This window comes from Terrapene carolina, unplaced genomic scaffold (assembly GCF_002925995.2).
Source record: "Terrapene carolina triunguis isolate 2854851 unplaced genomic scaffold, T_m_triunguis-2.0 Scaffold68, whole genome shotgun sequence".
Classification (NCBI taxonomy): Eukaryota; Metazoa; Chordata; order Testudines; family Emydidae; genus Terrapene; species Terrapene triunguis.
The window spans coordinates 18,662,798-18,684,510 of NW_020664419.1; the positions used below are offsets into that span (position 1 = coordinate 18,662,798).

Consider the following 21,713-nt stretch of genomic DNA (forward strand, 5'->3'; position numbering starts at 1 on the left):
CCAGTCTTTGCTTATTAGTCTTTGTTTTAACAAAAATTTTGAATTGCTGCTTTACTATGTTTGATTCTTTGAAATAGATGATTTGGAGCTTTATCTGATGCCAACTGAATCCATTAGGAGTCTTTCCATTTCCTTGAGTGGGCACTGGATTGAAGTTTTGTCCATTTGAGCCTGCTACCTTTGAAGATAATGGCTAGACTCCTATAGGCTTCACTTGCCTTTATTTAGGATGCATCTCCCCCCACCATGTGTATGTCAGGGCCGCCCAGAGGATTCAGGGGGCCTGGGGCAAAGCAATTTTGGGGGCCCCTTCCATAAAAAAAAGTTGCAATACTATAGAATACTATATTCTCGTGGGGGCCCCTGCGGGGCCCGGGGCCTGGGGCAAATTGCCCCACTTGCCGCCCGCCCCCCTCCCCCCCCGGGCGGCCCTGGTGTATGTAATCCTCATCAATGTTACTATAAATTACAGGCCTGCATCAAAAGGGAAGAATAGACCCCACAGTGCCTGTACCATTATATATTTCCTAGTAAAGTGATATGACAGAAAGTTTCACTAATATTTTTTTCTTTATTTCAGGTTTCTTTTCTCCATGGAAAACTCCAAAGCCTGTAAGTTCTCATTCAAAATTACACTCATTTGAATTCATATGTCATTATCATTATCATTATAAGGCAAATTTCTTCAGGCTTTTATCTGACTTATATGCCATGAATAACATTACATTTACTTTTCTCCACTACTGTATGGTTGACTTTAATGCCCTGTAAAATAAATAAATAACTAATAGATCATGAGATTTAACCCCTCGTTATATACCCTATTCTATTTTTATTTTTAAGTGAATTCTTTCAAATGAAAATGTCAGTACCATACACGTTTCATTAACAGATCTGCATCAGTTTTCCCCTTCAAAATTTGTTCCCCCCACACACTTCTAAGAGAAGCAGAATTTTATGAATTTATACATGACTAATATTAATTATTAGGATAATTATTTCTGTAATTTCAGAAATTTAGTTGGTCTTGAAGATATGAGGTTACTTAAAGCATCATATAGGCAATAAAAATTCATCCTTCTAATTACTGTTTTGAGAATATGTACGAGAGTGAATTTGTCTTCCAGTGCCAGCATTTATGTAATGGGGTTACTGTGAAACTATGAAAAAAGATTGCAAACAAACATTGTATTTATTATATTGATCCCCAGTTTTCCTACTATATCATTTTGTTATAGCTGCGTCAGCATTCCCAATATAAAAATATTTTAAACCACTATTTTTGCCTGTCTATATCTGCTGTCTGTCTAGCTTGTCTATTTAGACGGTAAGCTCTTTGGGGCAGTAACTGTCTCTCACTGTATGTATATATATTGCATTGCAAACTGGGCTTTTGATCCCTGGTTTAGGGCCCCTAAGTGCTATTGCAATACAAATAATAATAATTTTAGTATACTTACAAGCATTTATAAGTTGGTCATCTGTTCTGTTTTTCATGATTGTCACTGTTCATCTGATGACCTGTGAGGCTAGATCATGGCATATTGAACAGCTCCTGAAATAACCTCTGGAGTCTGTGAAACATCATTAGGAGTGAGATGAAGATTTGATGCTACTCCATCAGATTGTTTCAATTCATGATGATTTCAATCTATTGTGATAAAAGTTGGATGCAATGTGCTGGCCTCAATCACACTATGCTGTGACATGAGTTTGTCCATTGATCTAAATAACATAAGTGACAAATATAGTCTGGATAGAAGCTCTTTCGGGAGTAAATGTTGTGGGAGGCAGGACATTTTAAAAATTTTAAAAAACCTGTTTGGATGTTTTCAGAATTCATAAGTGTACAGTGTGTTTAAAAGTGATTAAAAGCCATATTTGGAAAGAGCTGTTGGGAAGTGAGAGACTAGTTGCAGCATCTTGAACTTGGTGTAGTGCAGGAATATGAAGTGCAAGTGTCTCCGCATAGTTCTGCATAGTTTACATGTCAGCCATGTGATGGGACAAACTCCAGCCACAGTAGGCTGGTCAGGGCTGCTCTGGAACAATTTTTAGGGCATCTTTTCTAGATTGAAGTGGGCTGTGGTGTCTGTGAATAGAGCAGCTGAGCCAATCAAGATATTGCTGAACTACAGTGTCACCCTAAATCAATGCAGAGCGACCAAAATCTTGACCTATTCACATGTAGGTTCATGACTATGACTCCCTGTCCATCAATGTCCATCGCCTGTCACTTGCTGCAGGGTTTATTGGATTAGACTGTCGAAGGCTGCACGGGAATTCACTTAAAGTGAATATACACCAATTTGCACATTCTCTCAGCCAGCAAGACTATTTCAGGGTAAAGCCAAGACAACTGAAAGACTTGCTGGCTGCAGGTTTGTTTTCAGAGTGACCATCTCTTAGACCAATTGCCAGGCTAATGAACTTGGTCTGCCCAGCCAGAGCTCTGTTAGCCAGGGTGTTTCAGAGTAAATCCTGTAGGCCTTCATGGCTACTATATCAGTGCAGAGAGAATAGCTCACCAACCATACTTTGAGTTGAAAAGCAATCCCTTACTCAACCCGTTTCCACTATCCCACCGCAAGGAGGAGGGGTTGGGCTTGTGGGAGGCCTTTTTTATACCCTGCTTTTAGATCAATTTTATTTCTATTCATTTTCGTATTTTGAAAGATAGTTCTTTGTTTCTCTGGTTCTTTCAAAGAGATTATGAAAATAAGAACGCAATTAGGTTTAATATTTCTATAGATAGATTCCTAAGTGTCTTTCTGTTTCATAATGATAAGTTGTTTGATTTCACTAGTTTCTTTCCTCAGTGAGGGCAGAACTGAATTTAGTGCTCCTTTGATCAGGATTCAGACCATTATTCTGCCTGATCACGAAGCACTTGTATTAACTGAGGTCCCTGTCTGTCATCTTTCTTACACTGGCTTTGTCTCTTCTGTCATCTTTCCTACAATTTACAGGCTTTGTCTTTACTAATCTTTAAAGTTGGACATTCTTGACAAAAGGCAGGTGCATTTCTCTGTGATTCAGAAGGCCGAAATTCTGTGGACAGCCCTTCCTTGACCTGAATTCCAGTGGGCATAGTAGTCATTTCAAACAGCTTCCTTTCAGCTTAATGAAGTTTTATCAGTTTCCTACATTGAGCCTCATATGTGCCTCTTCACAAAACACTTTGGTGCATTATCTTTAGTATTGGTGGTAAATTTTCCATTGAAACTGTTTTATTACAGAAAACAGTGGGTTTTGATCATGTGATCATCTAATGATCCTTTACTCTCACAGATCTTGGGAGACAGACCTGTCCTCGCTTACAGACAACCCCCCAACCTAAAGCAAATACTCACCAGCAACCACACATCACTGAACAAAAACACTGACCCAGGAACCTATCCTTGTAACAAAGCCTGATGCCAACTCTGTCCACATATCTATTCAAGTGACACCATCATAGGGCCTAATCACATCAGCCATACCATCAGGGGCTCGTTCACCTGCACATCTACCAATGTGATATATACCATCATGTGCCAGCAATGCCCCTTTGCCATATACATTGGCCAAACCGGACAGTCTCTATGCAAAAGAATTAATGGACACAAATCTGACATCAGGAATCATAATACTCAAAAACCAGTGGGAGAACACTTTAACCTGTCTGGCCATTCTATGACAGACCTGCGGGTGGCTATCTTAAAACAGAAAAACTTCAAAAACAGACTCCAACGAGAGACTGCTGAGCTGGAATTGATATGCAAACTAGACACAATCAACTCAGGGTTAAATAGGGATTGGGAATGGCTGAGCCATTACAAACATTGAATCTATCTCCCCTTGTAAGTATTCTCACACTTGCTTCTTATCAAACTGTCTGTACTTGGCTATCTTGATTATCACTTCAAAAGTTTTTTTTCTCTTACTTAATTGGCCTCTCAGAGTTGGTAAGACAACTCCCACCTGTTCATGCTCTCTGTATGTGTGTATATATATCTCCTCAATATATGTTTCACTCTATATGCACCCGAAGAAGTGCGTTGTAGCCCACGAAAGCTTATGCTCTAATAAATTTGTTAGTCTCTAAGGTGCCACAAGTACTCCTGTTCTTTTTGCGGATACAGACTAACACGGCTGCTACTCTGAAACCTGTCTTTATTTGGAGAGTGCTCTTGACTCTGAAACTTTACTCCGCACACTCTTGCTATGAAAGAGTCTAACTTTGTTGATCTTCAGGATATATTGCAAAGCTAAACCAGGCATTTTCTGAGGGTGTAGGTTGAAAGAAGGGATGGAGTCAGCGTTCATAGGTTAGACTCATTGTATAACTCTAGTCATCTGCCTTTGATGCCATTTGCAGTAAGGGACTGCTGACACAGCTTCAGTCCCTAGCAGGGTACATGGAGTGGCACTTGGGTGGTTCATTTTTAAGAGTTGTCTACATTAGACATTTTTTACTTGTATTAATTGATTGCCAATTAACTTAAGTCAGCTCACATGTTTGTACATGCTAGCCTAGGCACTTAACGAGAGCTTGCTCCATGCTTGTGGTGTATCTAGACTAGTACATACAAATGTGTTACCTAACAACTTCAATGGGCATCGCAGAATTCAATTTTTGTTTTTTTATAATTTCAATGGATAATATCAAACTTAATTTTTAAGCATTTTCAAATGTTGTTGATTTACATTTTCACAGTTGCAGGAAATTATGGGGGGTATCAGACAATAGTTATTTACTGACAATAGAGGCTGAGTATCAAAAAGTTAAAGCTTTATAATTGATAAACCAAAAATTGTCAAAGTCACATGTCAAAATGTACAAAGTAAATAGCTTTAAACCAAACTCAAAGTTTTCCAGCAGCATTTTTCTTAGTTGGCCTATCTTTACATTTCAGTTATCACTGGTGGAAATATTTTGTCATTGGTTTGTGTGTGTGGTAAAATCAACATTTGCCAATAAAAATCTAATCCTTCCAAGCCTAAACTTAATTAGTTATCAGTTGTTTCAAATAAAAACTCTAGTGCAGACGTATCTGCAGAAGGTAAAATCCCAGGGCTTTCTCCTGCAGGATACCATTGCATCCTATATTATCTGCCCCCCCCCCCCTTGTTCATTGTGTATTTGAGGCCTTGCCACTAGGAAGTGTCAATGAGGAGCTCTGGACTTCAGTGCCTTCAACATATCACACACTGCTGTGTTTCTCCATCTTGTCTAAACTGTCTGGAGGAATTGATCCCCCTATCCAGTGTGGTACTTGGATGAGAACTAACTCTCTCAAACTCTATCTAAATAAGACTGGAGATGTTTTATGTGGAAGGAAGAAACCAGAAGAAATGACAAGGATTATATCAAACTCCTGGATTGAGGAAGAATCCTCACTTTTCATTATTCAGCTTTGAAATTTGAAGGTGCTATTAAAGTTTTCACTGCAACTGGATGTTCAAGTAATAGCTGTGCCTAGACTACTCTTTTTCATTGGCCTTTGTCTAAAAAGATGCAACCCTTTTTTCCAGTGCAGACCTCCGTACAGTAATCAAAGCCTTCCTCATGTCTACTGTCATGCACTCTACATAAGTTGCATGTTGGGATCAATCAGATAATTAGGTTCATGGAGAATGTGGCTGCTTGCCTGTTAAGAGGTGCTTCATGCTTAAGGCATTCCTTAAGATGTTGGTTTTAACCTATAAATCTTGGTGGGCCTAATTCAAAAATTCTTAGTCACACTGAGAGGCACTTATCTATGTGAGTAGCTTCACTGAAGCAAATAGGTCTCTGAGTAAGTATCACTCAACCTGAGTAGTACTGCAGAATGGGGTCCCAAATAGTGAGGGACTCAGCTGCCTGAGAGCTCACCGCTGTCTTTGTGTGACAAAGATGCAGCTGTCATTGGGTTAAGGGCCTCTGGTTTAAATTAGAGGGATTTGGTGGTAAGGTGCCTTGGATGGGGAATCCTCAAATTTGGAAATTACTGCATCCCCTTTTGGTTGGACAGACTCGATTAGCCTTCAGGGAATACTGAAAAGCTCATCTATTTCCCTGGGATTTCCTAGCAGGGTGGGAATGAGGCTCAATCAGACAAGGAAGACTTTGTACATATGTGATGGGTCCATTAAATAGTCAGGAAAGACATGGCTGGGTTTTTTTAATCATAGCTGTTTCTTCATTTGTTGTGTATTTTGATATATCTATACGCACCAAGACCTTGGAATAAGAACTTTTAATTTAAGTAACTTTAAAATAATATTTAAAATTCCTTTCATCCCCAAAGATACCCAGAAGATTTTCTAACTTTACAAAATATATGTATATCTACCACACTTGTAACTGAAGCCACTTTCTCTAGAGTGTTTGACGTAGTCATGGTTTGTGAAAAGATGTTTAATTTTTTATTTTCTGTATATATTTATTACAGATGATGGAGCGATGGGAGAATCAAGGCAGCCCTCAGACCAGTTTATCTGCTCCAGCTATACCACAGAGTATTCCCTTTCCACCCACCCTTCACAGGAGTTCGTTTCCTGATTCAACAGAGGCCTTTGATCCAAGAAAACCCGACCCATATGAGCTATATGAGAAGTCAAGAGCTATTTATGAAAGTAGGCGTAAGTGAAAGCCCTGTTCACCCTGCTGAGCATTTAATTATTTTAAGCATTTGCCTATGAATGTGTCAAGGCTGACATATTTTATGTAATTATATCTATTGTAGTTTAAAGCAACCCACATATGAACCCAATTATTGCCTACTATTAAAAATTATTCAAACTCTACCTTGATACATTTATCCTAAAATTGTCTAAATTTTACACATTTACGCTTTGGCTTTCATACAAGTTTGTTTTCTTGCTATTACCCCTCCCCTGTTCTGAATCATAAGTCCTCAAAGAAGAACAGTATACATCAAAATATCTTCTTTGTAGTTAACTGAAAAGGTGATGCAAATTTACCATTAAATTGTCCTGCTTTTCTTACCCTTAGATTGAAGTTTAAAAAGGAAACTTTTGGTTGGTTGGATGGTTGGTTTTACTTATAGTGACTTTCTGCTAGTTGTTATACCATACTTGCTGCTAAAAATCCACTAACCCGTAATACCTGAAGACTTATGGAAAACAAAACTCTCTCCAGCTTCTCATCCTTATTTTCTTTTTTCATGTTCTTAAGGAATATATTGCATGTATTCCACATCAAGGAAAAGACATGTTATCCCATCTATATTTGCTCCCATAACCTTTTAGATAAAAATTGTATACTGTATGTAAACAAGAGCTCTTAAATTAAGAACAACATTTAAATATTATGTGCTATTCTTTAAGATTTTTGTTCTTATAGTCATATCTTATGCTTGTATATAGCACCTTTCACTTTGAAGGCTGTCAAACTAATGTATAAATTATGTGCAAAGTATTGCACTGAATTACAGTGGCATAGATCCAGATTAACTCCCTCGCCATCAGTTTAACCCTGTGTATTGGAGATGGTCCTAAGCAACAAAGTTCAGATTAAGATTCAGAAACAAACTTTTACAAAGTTTGGGAGTGCCTGATATAGTTTCGTTTCAGAACCACCTCTACTATATATCACTAAAATAAGGGAATTGTTTCAATCACTATTGATATAAAGCCACTCTGAAGTGAAATGTGATAACTTAGTAAATACTCATGAAATCTGTGTTCAGAACATTATATATAAATATCTGAAGGAGCAGAAAGAGAAAGAGAGAATTTAAATTATGTCATTATCTAATGATTGTGTCAAAGTACCCTGAAGTAGCCCTGTCTCCATCTAAAATCAGTGATCTGGAAATAAGATGTGCATACTTACCCATAAGGATAATCTGCACTAAATTCCTTACCCTTCCTCCCCACATTCCATGACAGACTCTCTCCATTCTTTGGCACTGTTTCACTTTGTCACCATTCTTCCATCATCCAGGCCCTTGACCTGGGAGTTATCTTTGACAATTCTCTCTCCATTGATGTACATACCCAGGCTGTGCCCAAATCTTGCTACCTCTTCCATAATAACTTCTCTAAGAGCCAACTTCATCTTTCTGTCCACACAGCTGAAACTCTTGTATAGACCCTTGATTACTGAAACCTTCTCCTATCTGGCCTTTCTTATGCCCACATCACACCCCTACACTCCATTCAAAATGCTGCTGCCAAAACCATTTGCCTCACCAATCATTCTGTATGTTTTATCCAGATGCCTTTTCTGACTACCCCTTTTCCAATGTATCAAGTTCAACCCTTCAAGGTGTTTCACATCTCTGCCCTTCCCTTATCCTCTGTTCTTGTCTCTTATCACACCGCCCGCCATCCCCTCCACTCAGCCAATGATGTTAGCTTTGACTGCTCCCTACTCCGCTCCTCCCAGTACCATCTTTGCACTTTCTTCCACATAGCTCCATATGCACACTACATGTTTCTGAAGTGATACATAAAGCCACTACTCTTTCTTCCACCAAATTCTTCCGCCGTGTAATCTATTTCTTCTGTGCTACTTCCAAAAAACAGGCCAATTAGTAACGGATAGGTTAGGGAGTAGTTGGGTATAGTTGAGTTGAGTATTTATTACACAAAATGACAGACAGTGGGGCCTGATAAACATGTAATGGAATGGTGAGTTGCCTGAGTGTATAGAAAATTATACACAGTTTGATTGTGTCTTTCTCCTCCCCGCTCTTTGAGTGAGATTTTTCACCCAGCTATGGCCCTTTTTGTGATTCTAAAGCTAGTGAAGAATTTCTCAAGTACAGGCCTTGCATAGGACCATCTTTGGATATCCTGTGCACTCTCTCATGCAAGCCCTGGCATATAGGCATGTAGCACTTTGTGCATTCTTAGTAGCCCATCAGTATCCTGGGAGTTTGAAGCTACTTTTGTCCCCACTTTCCCAGCATTGCAAGAGAAGCAGCACAGAATCTCACCCTTTGTATTTTGCTTGTCTTCTTAGGCCAGTTTCAAAAATGGGTACCTAAGGTTGGGCTCCCAAGTTCATATATATATATAAATAACTTGCCTGGATTTCAGAAGTGCCGAATATCCAGAATATATGGACTTGGGAATTTAATTTAATTTTAGGCATCCGTTTTTGAAAATTTTGTCTTTAGATTATAAACACTTTAGGGCAGGAACTGTATTCCTGTGCATATGTGGACAGCGCCTACCATCTTGTGGCTGTTACTTCAATACTGATAATAAATATTCATTAATAATCCAATCTCTTTCACTGTTCTGAAAAGTTTATTCTCGATTGAACCTCCTGGCAGCAGTACTTGTAGAAATTGCACTTGAGCTTCTACCTACACTCGTGAGAGATACATACTGTATTTGAAAACTGTTTGAAAATGTGGGTCAGTTTGATTGCAGTGTGGACTAAGCCAAGGAGATTTGAGAAAAGAGTTAGCGGAGCCATATTTGAACAAAGTTTGCAAACAGTTTTTAAACATGACTCTCTCTCAGGGCTTTAGTGGAAAAAAAAAAGAAAAGAAAGAATGTCAGTGCTGATATGTTTTTCTCCAAAGCGCTGTCTTCTGAGGAAGACTCTAAAGAGAAGTGAAAGTAAAAAGGGAGTCAGGTTTCAGAGTGGTAGCCGTGTTAGTCTGTATCAGCAAAAACAACGAGGAGTCCTTGTGGCACCTTAGAGACTAACAAATTTGGACATAAGCTTTCGTGGGCTAAAACCCACTTTATCAGATGTCCATCATTAACAAATATTTTGGGTAACTCAGCATTGCTGCTCAAAATATATTTGACTTGATGTACCATTTTAAGGAGAGAGCAGCCCTTTGCAAATAATTGCTCCCCATATGTGTAGTTTCTATAATAAATGAAGTATTTTAGCAGAGCCCTGCACTTTCAATTCAGCGGAGCCTGAGCAGCCTCTTGGGGTGAAGCCATCATGGCAAGATCCGAAAAGTGCAGACTATAAACTGATTACTTGGCAACACTGAAAAAAATACAGTGAAAATCAGGAAATACGTAAATGAACAGTATGAGATCTGCTTTCATCTTAGGTTCCAATATGAAGAGCTCCATATTTTTCGAGCTAAATAATAGTGGAGGCGAATATCACAGGATCAATTCATATTCAGCCCTGAACATGACTCAAATATGAATACAATCCAAAGTCAAGTATAAACATTGGGGTAGGGCATTTGTCCCCAAATAGGTGATTTTATACCAAGAAGGAGTTCTTCTCATCCATCAAAAAAAATCTTCTGACCCACATGGGTGAGAGTCCTTAGACTAGGTTTCTAGTTCTCATTGCTCACCACTCCTTCTGCTCTGTGAGTGATTCTAATCTACCATGTTCAGTAGCATATGCCATGCCAGTGTTGTTCCTATCTGGGGAAGGGATAACAATCTTGGGTAGACTTTCTTGACCATATTTGTTTAAATGTTTGGTTTCACTTGAGTTCTGCCCTAATGGCAATTGGAAATTATAGATAATTGTAGACAGAGACATAGAAGTCATGAACCAGAACTGGACCCAAAATGAAACAAGCACACAAGGCTACAGTAACCGTACTTCCCAGTTTGCTGGGAACATCCTGGTGTTTCATGCATCTCTGGAACAAGATATATTGAAACCAGTGTTGTCCCAAGTTTTAATTGATTCTTCTTTGCTTATGTCATCCTTCAAATTTTTTTATTTAATGCTTGAGAGCTGACAGCACATGCATATTCCCCAATCCTAATAACTGAAAATTTCTTCCTCCCACAGTCTTACCCCACAATCTTAAATCATTCTTCTGAGCCCAGCAGTGTCTCCATTCTTCCTGCCATTTTAGTTCTATGGATGTCATGGACACAGCTCTTTAGCACTTTGAATTCATCAAGCAGATTATTCTTCCCCCCTTATTAATGTATTATGTAATAGATCAATAGATTCCAAGGCCAGAAGGGACCACTGTGATAATCTAGGCTGACCTCCTGTATAACACAGGCCATAGAACTCCTAGAATAATTCCTAGAGCAGATCTTTTAGAAAAACATCCAATTAATAATCCCTAGAAACCCACTCCAGGCCCTGCTGAAATTTGAACCTAGGATCTCATAGTTACTAGGCAGCATGGCATAAATTCTCACAGAATATTTCCTGGAGCCCCAAGGCTCAGGACTTCAGCCCTGCGGGAGGCACTGGGGCTCAGGGCTTCTGCCCCAGGGGACACGCCGGGACTCCTGCAGGTTTAAAAATATTTACCAGAGCTCTGATCCAGACAGCTCTGGCTGAAGGTAAGCCCTGCTAGACAGGTACATTTAGCCAACTAAGCCACGCACCCTTTTAATTTAAAGGTATAGGACCAACTCAGGCCCCTGCAAGGGGTTATCTGGGATTTGAATCCAGGACCTCTGATACCCAAACCGTGACTCATACCCGTAGATCAACAAACTGGCAATGTGAAAAACAAAGTGCAGGGAACCTGTTAACCAGTCAAAGGATTGTCAGCTAAAGTGGAGGTTGCGGGGGTGGGGAAAGGGTTTCAAAATAACACACACCAAGCCTCATAGCAGATGGTTGTGTCAGTTTGATACTCTTCATCATGCTTACACTTAAAGTTTAAAAGAAAAGTTTAATTACATTTATAGAAAAAGCACTCATCCCAAAATAGACTTATTGCCTCAATCTCATGGCATGACATGAGGGAAAAGTTTTATTTTTCCCCAAAAATCTAACTAAACCTGTTGTGGAATCATTTGGGAAGAAAGGGATTGAACTTGATATTTTTTTCATATTCACAATTAATCTGTATTTATTAGATCAGCTCAGCTTTATATCATACTAGTATTACTTTGTATTTATGTAGCCCCTTTCATCTGAAGATCTCAAAGCACTTTACAGACACTCTCCTATGATGTGGATGAAATGTTATGTAAGTTCTCCCCATCCTCCCTCAGTTACTTTTCTATATTAAATACTGATTGTTGTAAATATACAGTTTATGAGGTACAGTTTGCCCAGCATCCTCTGCAGTAACACATCAGTCAAGCTCTGATGTGAAAAGTTGTCAGGACTCTATATGGCATAATGTTCCTTGTGGTATAAATGATTTGCAACAGAAATTCCATTGTACTTTACTCTAATGAAAGGGTTAAAGTGAAATGTTTCTTTCCAGTGGTTAAGATACATACATGAGTCCAAGGCTGCTGAGGTGACACAGAAATGCCAGTAGAAAGAATGTGATCAACTAGCAATAAGCTCTTATTAGAAGTGAAATGTGGACAGCTACAGTTCCGGCTTTTACTGGCAGGCCAAAAATTCCTGCTTTCTAAATCTCTCATGTTGCTTTTTCTTCTGATCAAAGTAGCAGTAATGTACTTGTCAGTTATTAAAAATCCATCATCTATAAATGTGTGCTTGTAACGGGATTCATTCACCTCTCATGAGCACTGCCTTGGCCAAATGCACACATCTGAATGCTCTCTCTCAGATTGTCCCTGCTCTGGGATAGAGCAGTGCCCGAGGGCTCCCTCCCTGGAGACAATGACTTCGCCTTCTTGGGGCTTCCTGGCTTACAGTACTGGGCCACTATAGTTCAGTTTCCCCTCTGGGGTGCCTCAATGTCCAGGCCACTTCCCCCGCAGTGTCTAATGGGGGGGGGGGACCCAGGCCCGCCCACTACTCCGGGTCCCAGCCCAGGGACCCTGTAGTTCACAGCTATTGGCTGTGTCCCTTTAACTATGTCACACGGCTTCTCTAATTCCCTGGGCCACTTCCCCAAAGCCCCGCACCGTCTTCACCCTTACCTCAGGGCTTTGTCCTAATGGAGTCCCAGCAACCAGCTCAGGGCTCCTTCTCGCTCCCCCTGGCTTCTGGCAGCACAACTTCATCCTAAGTCCTGTAGCTCTGTCAGCCAGCCACACACCATCCACACTCCTTCAGCTCCAACAAGGAACTGAACTGCCTCTGGCCCTCCAGCTCTTCTTATACTAAGCTGCTGGGCCCCGAATGGCTATGTCCCACACAGTCTCTCTGGGCCGCTTGAAGGAGGACCCTCTCCGCTACCCTTTTGGGGGGCGGGGTGTGGCAGGGCCACGAGTCCTCCAGCAGGGGGCCTCAGAGGGTCTGGTATACCCTGTCATACCTCTCCCCGCAGAAAGGATTAGGGTGGGGGCATTTCCCCGAAAACAGTATCGACCCCTGTGCGGGAGAAGAAATATGCATTCCCATGTTGGAACCCCAGGCAATGTCCTATTGTGAAGGTTGTACGATTGCAACACCAGATACCATCATGTAATCTGGGGGGTTGTGTCTTTCATGGCTTGCATCCACTTCAAAGGAGCGTGGTCTGTGAGGAGTTCAAACGGGGCTCCAAATAGGTAGTAACACAGTGCCACCACTGCCCTGCGGATAGCCAAGCACTCTTGTTCTATGGTGCAGTACCTAGTCTCCCGCAGCTGAAGTTTTTTTTCTCAGATAGAGGATTGGATGTTCTGTCCCTTGGAAGTTCTGGGACAGTACAGACCCAAGTCTACAGTGGACGCATCTGTGTGCAGGATAAATTATAAGGCAAAGTAGGGGCATCGGAGCACTGGCTGCTGCCCCAAAATGTCTTTTATGCTTTGAAACACCACCTGGCATTCCTGTGTCCATAGTACCATATTCAGTACCGACGTCTTGGTCAGGTCTGTCAGTGGTGCCACTAGTGTCTCAAAATGGGGGATAAACTGACTGTAATAACTGGCCAGTCCTAAAAAGGCCCAAACCTGGTTTTTTGGTTTGTTTTTGGAACTAGAGTTTTTTCTAGAGCTGCGGTTTTAACTTGTAGGGGCTGTATCTTCCCGTTCCCTACCAGAAACCCAAGGTATTTGGTCTCTTGCATACCAAACTTACATTTCTTTGGGTTCACTGTGAGCCCAGCCTTTCTCAGTGACTGAAGAACAGATGCTACGTGCATTAAGTAGCACTGAAGATCACTAGGCAGCTGCAAATTGACCATGGTGACACAGTACCTGATCCATCAGGCATTGGAAGGTGGCTGGCGCCCCATATAATCCGAAGGGCATAGTTATAAAATGGGACAGCCCTAGGAGGGTGGCAAATGCAGTTTCTTTCTGGGAGTCTTTTGTAAGGGGTATTTGCCAATACCCTTTGGTTAAGTCCAATGTTGTTATGTACCTTGCCTTTCCAAGCTGATCCAAGAGCTCATCCACTCGGGGCGTAGGATAAGCATCGAACTGCGAGGCTGCATTTAGGGTCCTGAAATCCACACAGAACCAGGTGGTGCCATCTGGTTTGGGCACCAGGACCACTGGGCTGCACCAAGGGCTTTGAGATTCCTCAATAACCCCCAGCTCCAGCATTGCCCAAACCTCTTATTCTAGAGCCTCCCAGAGCTTTTCAGGAACTCGGTAGGTCTTGTGTTCTGGTTTGGCAGTCAGATTCGTCCTGATTTGATGGGCCATTAGATGAGTCCAACCCGGCTGAGAGAAGAGATCATCAAAGTATCCCAGAAGATTTCTGGTCTGCCATTGCAGGCCTGGAGGGAGGCATTCTGCTATGGGTACATCTGCAGTGCCTGCTGGGGATTTCACCTCCAATCCCAAGTCATCTGGCAGGTCCGGGGTGGGAGGGTCTATAAATAGACAGTCATGTGCTTTCCATACTTTTAACAAGTTTACATGGAAAATTTATTTTTCCCTTCTCTTATCTGGGCAATAGATCTCATAGTCCATGTCCCCTATTCGTCTTATGATCTCAAAAGCCCCTTGCCATTTGGCCAAGAGCTTACTTTCAGAGCTGGGTAACAATAGCAAGACCCGGTCGCTGGGTTGATAGACTTTCTCCTGGGCTCCTTTATTATAGTTGCGAGCCTGGGTTTGTTGGGCCCACTCCAGATTCTCTCGGGTGAACCTGGCCACCTGATGTAGTCATTCACGCATTTTTAACACATACTGAATTACATTTTGGACTCGGGATGGTTGCTCTTCCCACTTTTCCTTGAGAAGGTATCCCTCTGGGTCACCGGCCATAAAGCAGCTCAAACAGGGAAAATGCTGCAGACCTCTCTTACTACAAACATAAGATAGGGCAGGAGTTGGTCCCAACTGTGAGGGTCGGTGCTTACAAATTTTTTCAACGTGTTTTTCAAGATTCGATTGAACCTCTCCACCAGGCCATCCATTTGAGGGTGGTACATGGAGGTCCTGAGAGGCTTAACCTTGAGAAGTGTCCACACCTTCTTTAACAACTGGGACATGAAATTTGTCCCATGGTCAGTCAGGATTTTGGTAGATAAGCCCACCCAAGAAAAAAGTTGAACTAGCTCTGTTGCTACAGTTCTTGCGGTTATTGAGCGCATGGGGACCATTTCTGGCTGTCGTGTGGCATAGTCCACCATGACCAGTATGTGTTGGTGGCCCCAGGCACTTTTCTCGAGGGGGCCCACAATATCGACCCCTATCCTCTCAAAGGGCGTATCTACTAGCGGTAGGGGTATTAGAGGAGCCCACCCTGAACCCTTTGGTGCAACCTGCTGACGACAGGACGCACAGACATTAGCAGTCTCCTTATAGATCCCCAGCCAGAAGAACTGAGCCAATAAGTGGGCTAATGTTTTTTCCCAGCCAAGATGTTCAGCTGATGGTATTGAATGAGCCAGCTACAAGACATCCTTCCTGGCTTTCTGGGGTACCAGGAGTTGGTAACAGGCCTCTCTTGTTTTTGGATCAACATCAACCTCAATCTCGGTAGAGTATATTATTCTTTAGTTCAATCGGGGAAATTGGGCAGCTTAAGCCTCCTGGGTAACCATCTCGTCAATCACCACTATCCAGGCATATGACTCTCTCAAAGTGGGTTAAATGGACTAAATCTATGACGGGATGATGAACCCCCTGGAGAGGTTCTCCTGGATCAGAAAGCGCTTCTCCCCAGATCTGCTGAGACGGTTCCCCAGCCAGATGGGTCTGTAACCAGGCCCTCCCTTCTTCTTGGCATTGCCTTCAGGACTTCCTAATCCTCTGGGTTTGGGCAGACCCCTCCAAAAGGTCAGATTTCAGTATTGGAAATATCGCATTCAGCTTTTGGGGTATCGGCTCAGCTGGAGTTGGAGGTTCGGATTGGAGTAGGACCAAGGAGGGGAACTGTTGCCAGTCTCTCCCAAATATAATCTTCCAAGGAAGGCATTTTGTTATTCCGACCCGAATTTTTGCTTCGTGATCACTCACCTTCAATTGTACCCAAGCTGTTGGGTAGGAGTGGAGATCCCCATGCACACGTCACCTTCCGGGGCAAACGTATTGGAGGGTGATAAGGTTGAGCAGTGACTCTCGAACCAGGGCTTGGGAGCACCCTGAGTCCACCAGCCCGGGCATAATGCACCTCCCACAGTGACTTGGGCCACATAAGCCTTACGCTGCTGGTCGAGCCTGGTCTCAGAACTACTACACGTTTCAGTGACCCCAAAGTCTAAGAAGTCACATTCCATGACAGGACAAGATCGGCTGAAGTGCCCTGGCCTCCCACAGTGAATTCATACCAGTGGGCCACTAATAGGGTCTGGTTAACCCCTTCTCTTTGTGGTTTCTGAGGTGTGGCTCTGCGAAAGGAGGACAGGCATCCATTGGTGTTCCGGGGCTGGATCCAGAGGGACTTCCCTCCTGGTCGGCTGGGGTTTCTTGGGTGCCCCCTTTGGCAACCAGACAGAGTTCTCTGGACCCCGGGCCTGCCAGTTGTCAGTCCTCAGTGGAGTATATTTGCCAGGCCAGGCAGCGAACAAATAGTTGTAATCTGGACCGCAGCGGCAAATGAGTCGGGGCTATGCTGCTGAGCCCATGTTTGAATTGGCATTGGAATATGTCTAGGTACTGCTCTAAGACTATTGCGTCTATGATCTCTGCAGTCATTTGGACCTCACAGCATAGCCATCAGGTGTCCCAGTCTTTAAGGCGTTGGGCTACAGCCCGGGGGCAAGCCCCTGAGGCAAAAAGCTCTGAGCAGAACCTGCACCGGTGGGTTTCTGGGGATACTCCCAGGCAGTCAAATACGGCAACCTTCACTATCCAATAATCTCTCACTGCTTCGTCATCTAGAGCCCAGTAAGCCGCCTGAGCTTCCCTGGACAGGGATGGGGCCAGGCGAGTGGCCCGGGTCTCTTTATCCCAAGCAGCAGTTGTGGCTAGCCACTCAAAGATGACTAAGTAGGTCTCCGGATCATCATGTGGCCCAAGATTGGCCAGTGGAATCCCCGGCCCAGAGTTCAACTGGTTTGAGGAGGCTGAGCTAGTTAGTCACTGAAACAATGCTTTCTGGAATTGCTGCTCCTGCTGCTGCCAGTGCTGCTGGAGCTGAACCACCTGTAGGAGTACAACCTGCTGTTGTTGAGCAGCTCTCTGCGCCTCATGTTGCGCTTCAACTAGTGCCCTCCAAGTTTCAGTAGTGCTGTGCTGCTGCTGGGCCAGCAGCCTTACCAACTTCTCCATTGTCCCCTTGTTTCAGGGGCCGGGTCCCAAACTCCCCACTTCTGGTACCAATGTAACAGGGAACACTCTCTTGTGAGCGCCCCCTTGGACGAGTGCCTGCGCCTGCACACTCTCTCTCAGATTGTCCTTGCTCTGGGACAGACCAGTGCCCCAGGGCTCCGTCCCTGGAGACAATGTTTTTGCCCTCTTGAGGCTTCCTGGCTACAGCTCTCCAGCTGGTCCACTATAGTTCAGTTCCCCCTCTGGGATACCTCAATGTCCAGGCCACTTCCCCCCAGTGGCTAATGGGGGGTGGAGGGGACCCGAGCCCACCCACTACTCCGGGTCCCAGCTCAGGGACCCTACAGATCACAGCCGTTGGCTGTTTCCCTTTAACTATGTCGCACAACTTCTCTAATTCCCTGGACCACTTCCCTGCGGACCCGCACTATCTTCACCCTTACCTCAAGGCCTTGTCCTGATGCAGTCCCAGCAACCAGCTCAGGGCTCCTTCTCGCTCCCCCCGGCTTCTGGCAGTGCTGTCCTGTCCAGGGTTCCATAGCTCTGTCAGCCAGCCACACACCAGCCACACTCCTACAGTTCCAGCAATGAACTGAACTGCCTCTGGCCCTGCAGCTCTTCTTATACTAGGGTGCTGGGCCCTGATTGGCTGTGTCCTACACAGCCACGCTAGACAACTTCTCCATTACCCTTTTTTGGGGCGCAGTGTGGCAGGGCCATGACAGCAGGGGGCCTCAGAGGGTCTGGTATCTGGTATCACAGTGCTGTCATCTTATGCTGTCAAATATTTTGACAAATTTGGAAAAGAACAAAAAACTAAGTCCACAACAACTTGTGGATCCACTTTAAACATGTACATAGTACATGTATTCATGTAATGCATTATTACCTTTAATAAAATAAGGAAATCAAAGCTTTTTCACCTACAGGGTTATGAAACCACTCTATCTGTGTTCTTACTTTACTAATATTAGTACAACTACCTTCTCTCTGGAGCCATCACTATTGTCATCCCATCGCTCTCTGGCCCAAAGATATCTGGGGGCAGAGTCATTCCTCTTTCTCCACTTCTGCATGGCCTATCTCAAACCAACAGCAGTGCTTTCTCTCTTCCTCCTCTGCTGCCCCACCCTGATCAAAGCCTCCTTGCCTTCACATCTCTAAACATTGGAAGTTGTCATAAGAATCCATCCGGACGTATGTCTATATAATCATATTTATACAGCACCAATCACCATATTACTAACTCTCTAATTCTTCTTGATCCTCTCACTCACAGCTTTCCCGTTTTCCTCTTCACCGCAGAAAGCAATTTCTTCGCATGGACTACTTGGTCAATGCTTCTGCTTCAGAGACCCCTATGAGCAGAGGTACAACATACATCAGGAAAATTATCAAGCCCTGCAATCTTCTCAGTAATAAGCAGGCCTGAAGAAAGCATACTGTCTCTAGCAGGGCCGGCTCCAGCATTTCTGCCGCCCCAAGCAACAACAACAACAACAAAAATAATCGCGATCGGCGGCGGCAATTGGGAAAAAAAAAGCCGCGATCGGCGACGGCAGTTCGGCGGCAGGTCCTTCGCTCCTAGAGGGAGTGAGGGACCTGCCGCCCCCAAATTGCCGCAGGTGCCGCCCCTCTCCTTTGGCCGCCCCAAGCACCTGCTTGTTAAGCTGGTGCCTGGAGCCGGCCCTGGTCTCTAGTGTTCTCTATCTTGCCTTTGGGTGCAGGAACTGGCTTTTTCAGGCTGGTCTTGTCAATGGGCATTTTTCCTGTGCCCCATAGCCCTGAGAGACCCATACTTACATGTTTCCAAACCTGTTTTCACCTGCCTGGTAGACTTACCATAGCCATAAGTTCCTTTCTCTCTGCTGTCCTGACCCGATGAATAGCTTCATAAGATTTCTGTGTTACTCTCAAATGTTTTTGCGTAGTGGACTATACACAATCTCTCCAGTCTTTGCAGAGACAGGAGCAGACTAACCCTTGTTTCAAAATGATTTCTACTTTTGAATCTTCGGTTTTAAGTTCAGCAAGGCTTATTGTGTTTTCCCTTGAGCAGCTAAACGATTCAATCTTCAGCTCTTGCCCCTTCAGGCTATGTGCACTTTGACTGGAAAGACACAGCCTACAATTATGTTCCCCCTCCTCTAGATACAACTGTTTAAATTAGATGTTTTATCTCCAAGTATACTTGAACTTCCATGTGAACCTGCTGTTTTCAGCCATTCTTGTTTTTTTCCTGTTTTAGATACCTCCAAGCATAAAATCCCCTCTTGGGCATTTAGGCAGTACCAAATTGCTTAGCTCTTACTGTTTATGCATGTGTAAGGTAGAACTTTGAAGCAGGTGGAGCATGTGGCTAAGAATGGATCTCTCTCCTCCACTGTTCTATTAAGACATTCAGCTAGATGTCTGGTTGCAAGTGGAGCTAAATAAGCCAACTGCTCAGCAGTGGGGCATTCTCAGGCTGTTTGCTGGGTGCCCTTCTGTGTACACTTACCCAATAGAAAGCAGATCTCAAAGCATTCTTGGAAATATCAATGCTTAAAAATAAATAAAAAAGAATTTGAATCTCTATTAGCAACCATCAAGGAGACCTATGAATGTGAGTTTCCCCTGGGAGACAAGAGAGTGCAACAGGTCGTTTTAAAGATTATATATTAATATTGTACATTTGAAATAATGTGCATTAATAGTGTTGCCATTAAAAGAGAGTGAGTATTGGTCATGTACTCTAGACAGTGTTCTTATGAGCTGGAGTTTGTCATAAGGAACATGTATATTATGGCTGCCCTATGCCCCACTTCTGAATTTCCAGACATTTGTGGAAATCTCCCTTCATATTATGGTGGTTAGAAATAAGCCCTTGCAGATTGGCAACATCAGATTCTCCATCTGTGAACAAATGGATCACAAAAGTGTGGGATTTTCTGGCTGTAGCAAAGTGACAAACTGTAAGGTGATCTCATTTAACCTATTATTAAACCATTTGGGTACCATTTCAGAATCTGCCGAAAGAGAAAAAAAGACCAAACAAACCCAAGAGAATGGCTAACTTTTCATCTAACCTTTTCATTCATTTATCTTGAACTCTCTTATTATTTGGAAGATGAACACACCAGGATGTCTTTTAAGTAATTGCTGTAATAACCAGTGTCTCAGCTTGCCATTCTTATTGTCATTTTTTCTACTATTATATATTTACTGAGGTGTATGCATTGAGAGTCACAAAAAAGAAAAGAGTTTAAAGCTCAAAAAATAAAGAAGCCCTCCTCCTGAGGTCTCATGGCTTATTATTAAGATTATGTGTCTTCCTTCATATTGCTACATTAGCTTAATGCCATGAATACACTGTAGGATGGGGAAAGAAAGACACATGATGAAGGAAAATGACCTTATCAGTAAATTGTTTATGGTCTTCCTCATGCCCCATCCAACTTCCCTCTCATTTGTTTGCAGGTTTTCTTTTCTTACACTGTAGAATGCAGTGAAAAAGATCCCACATTTGTTGTACCTATTTCTGTACTCTGGAAGTCTTTTGATTGTGGTGGAAGTGGGCAGTCTGGTCTCTTTATACTGGCCTTTGCCAATAGTTCCTCTGCTTCCTTACTTCCTAGTAGACAGAGGGATAAGTCGTAGTGTGAGAAGTCCAAGATAGGGTGGAAGGAGACCAGAATGTAATGGTAAGTAGAGGGAAGGTTAAAAGCTGCCATATGAATAGTTATTCTCCTATATCTAAAAATGTCTTGCTTTTTATAAAAGGACATTGCACAGCTCATTAGTGCTCATAATGGCCCAGGGTCTCTGAATATTTTGGTGAAATTTAACATTTCCAGCAAATTGTTTTCAATAAAATACATAAGGAATTTTATAGTGCTGATGTGCACATGGTCAATATGCAATCTGATTGGGTGAGGACGATTCCAAACCCATCTAGTAATCTTGTAGTGCAGGGACACATGTCAGGAGCAGACAGCCTCATCAGTCAGATTATTATATCCGTTAGCATATTTCTAAATTACAATTTTTTCTTCTGTGATTTTTGACAAATTTTATTATTTGGGGAAGGGGAGAGGGAAAATAGAGGCGAGAAAAGGGCAAGATCTTCAGATCGTATCTTCCCCTTCACTTAGAATCTGCTGTTCTTCAGGTTTTCTGAGGCTGTTTAAGCACAGAGCTATGTGAGTTTGAAAAGAGCAACTTATATCTCTGCAACCAATAATGGGGGGTGGTGGCTGCTGATGAAAGGGGAGTTCCTTTTAAATTAATTCTTCAGGTTGCTG

The 21,713-nt window shown here is 42.8% G+C and overlaps 1 protein-coding gene across 1 annotated transcript in view; it reads left to right on the forward strand.

Annotated features, from left to right (window-relative positions):
- MAGI2 (membrane associated guanylate kinase, WW and PDZ domain containing 2) overlaps window positions 1-21,713 on the forward strand; it is a 1,103,226-nt gene that overhangs the window by 992,229 nt on the left and 89,284 nt on the right. Inside the window, exons 11-12 of the mRNA XM_029910860.1 lie at window positions 581-612; window positions 6,417-6,606. Coding sequence (XP_029766720.1) covers window positions 581-612; window positions 6,417-6,606 — 222 coding nt within the window. The remainder of the gene's footprint in view (window positions 1-580; window positions 613-6,416; window positions 6,607-21,713) is intronic.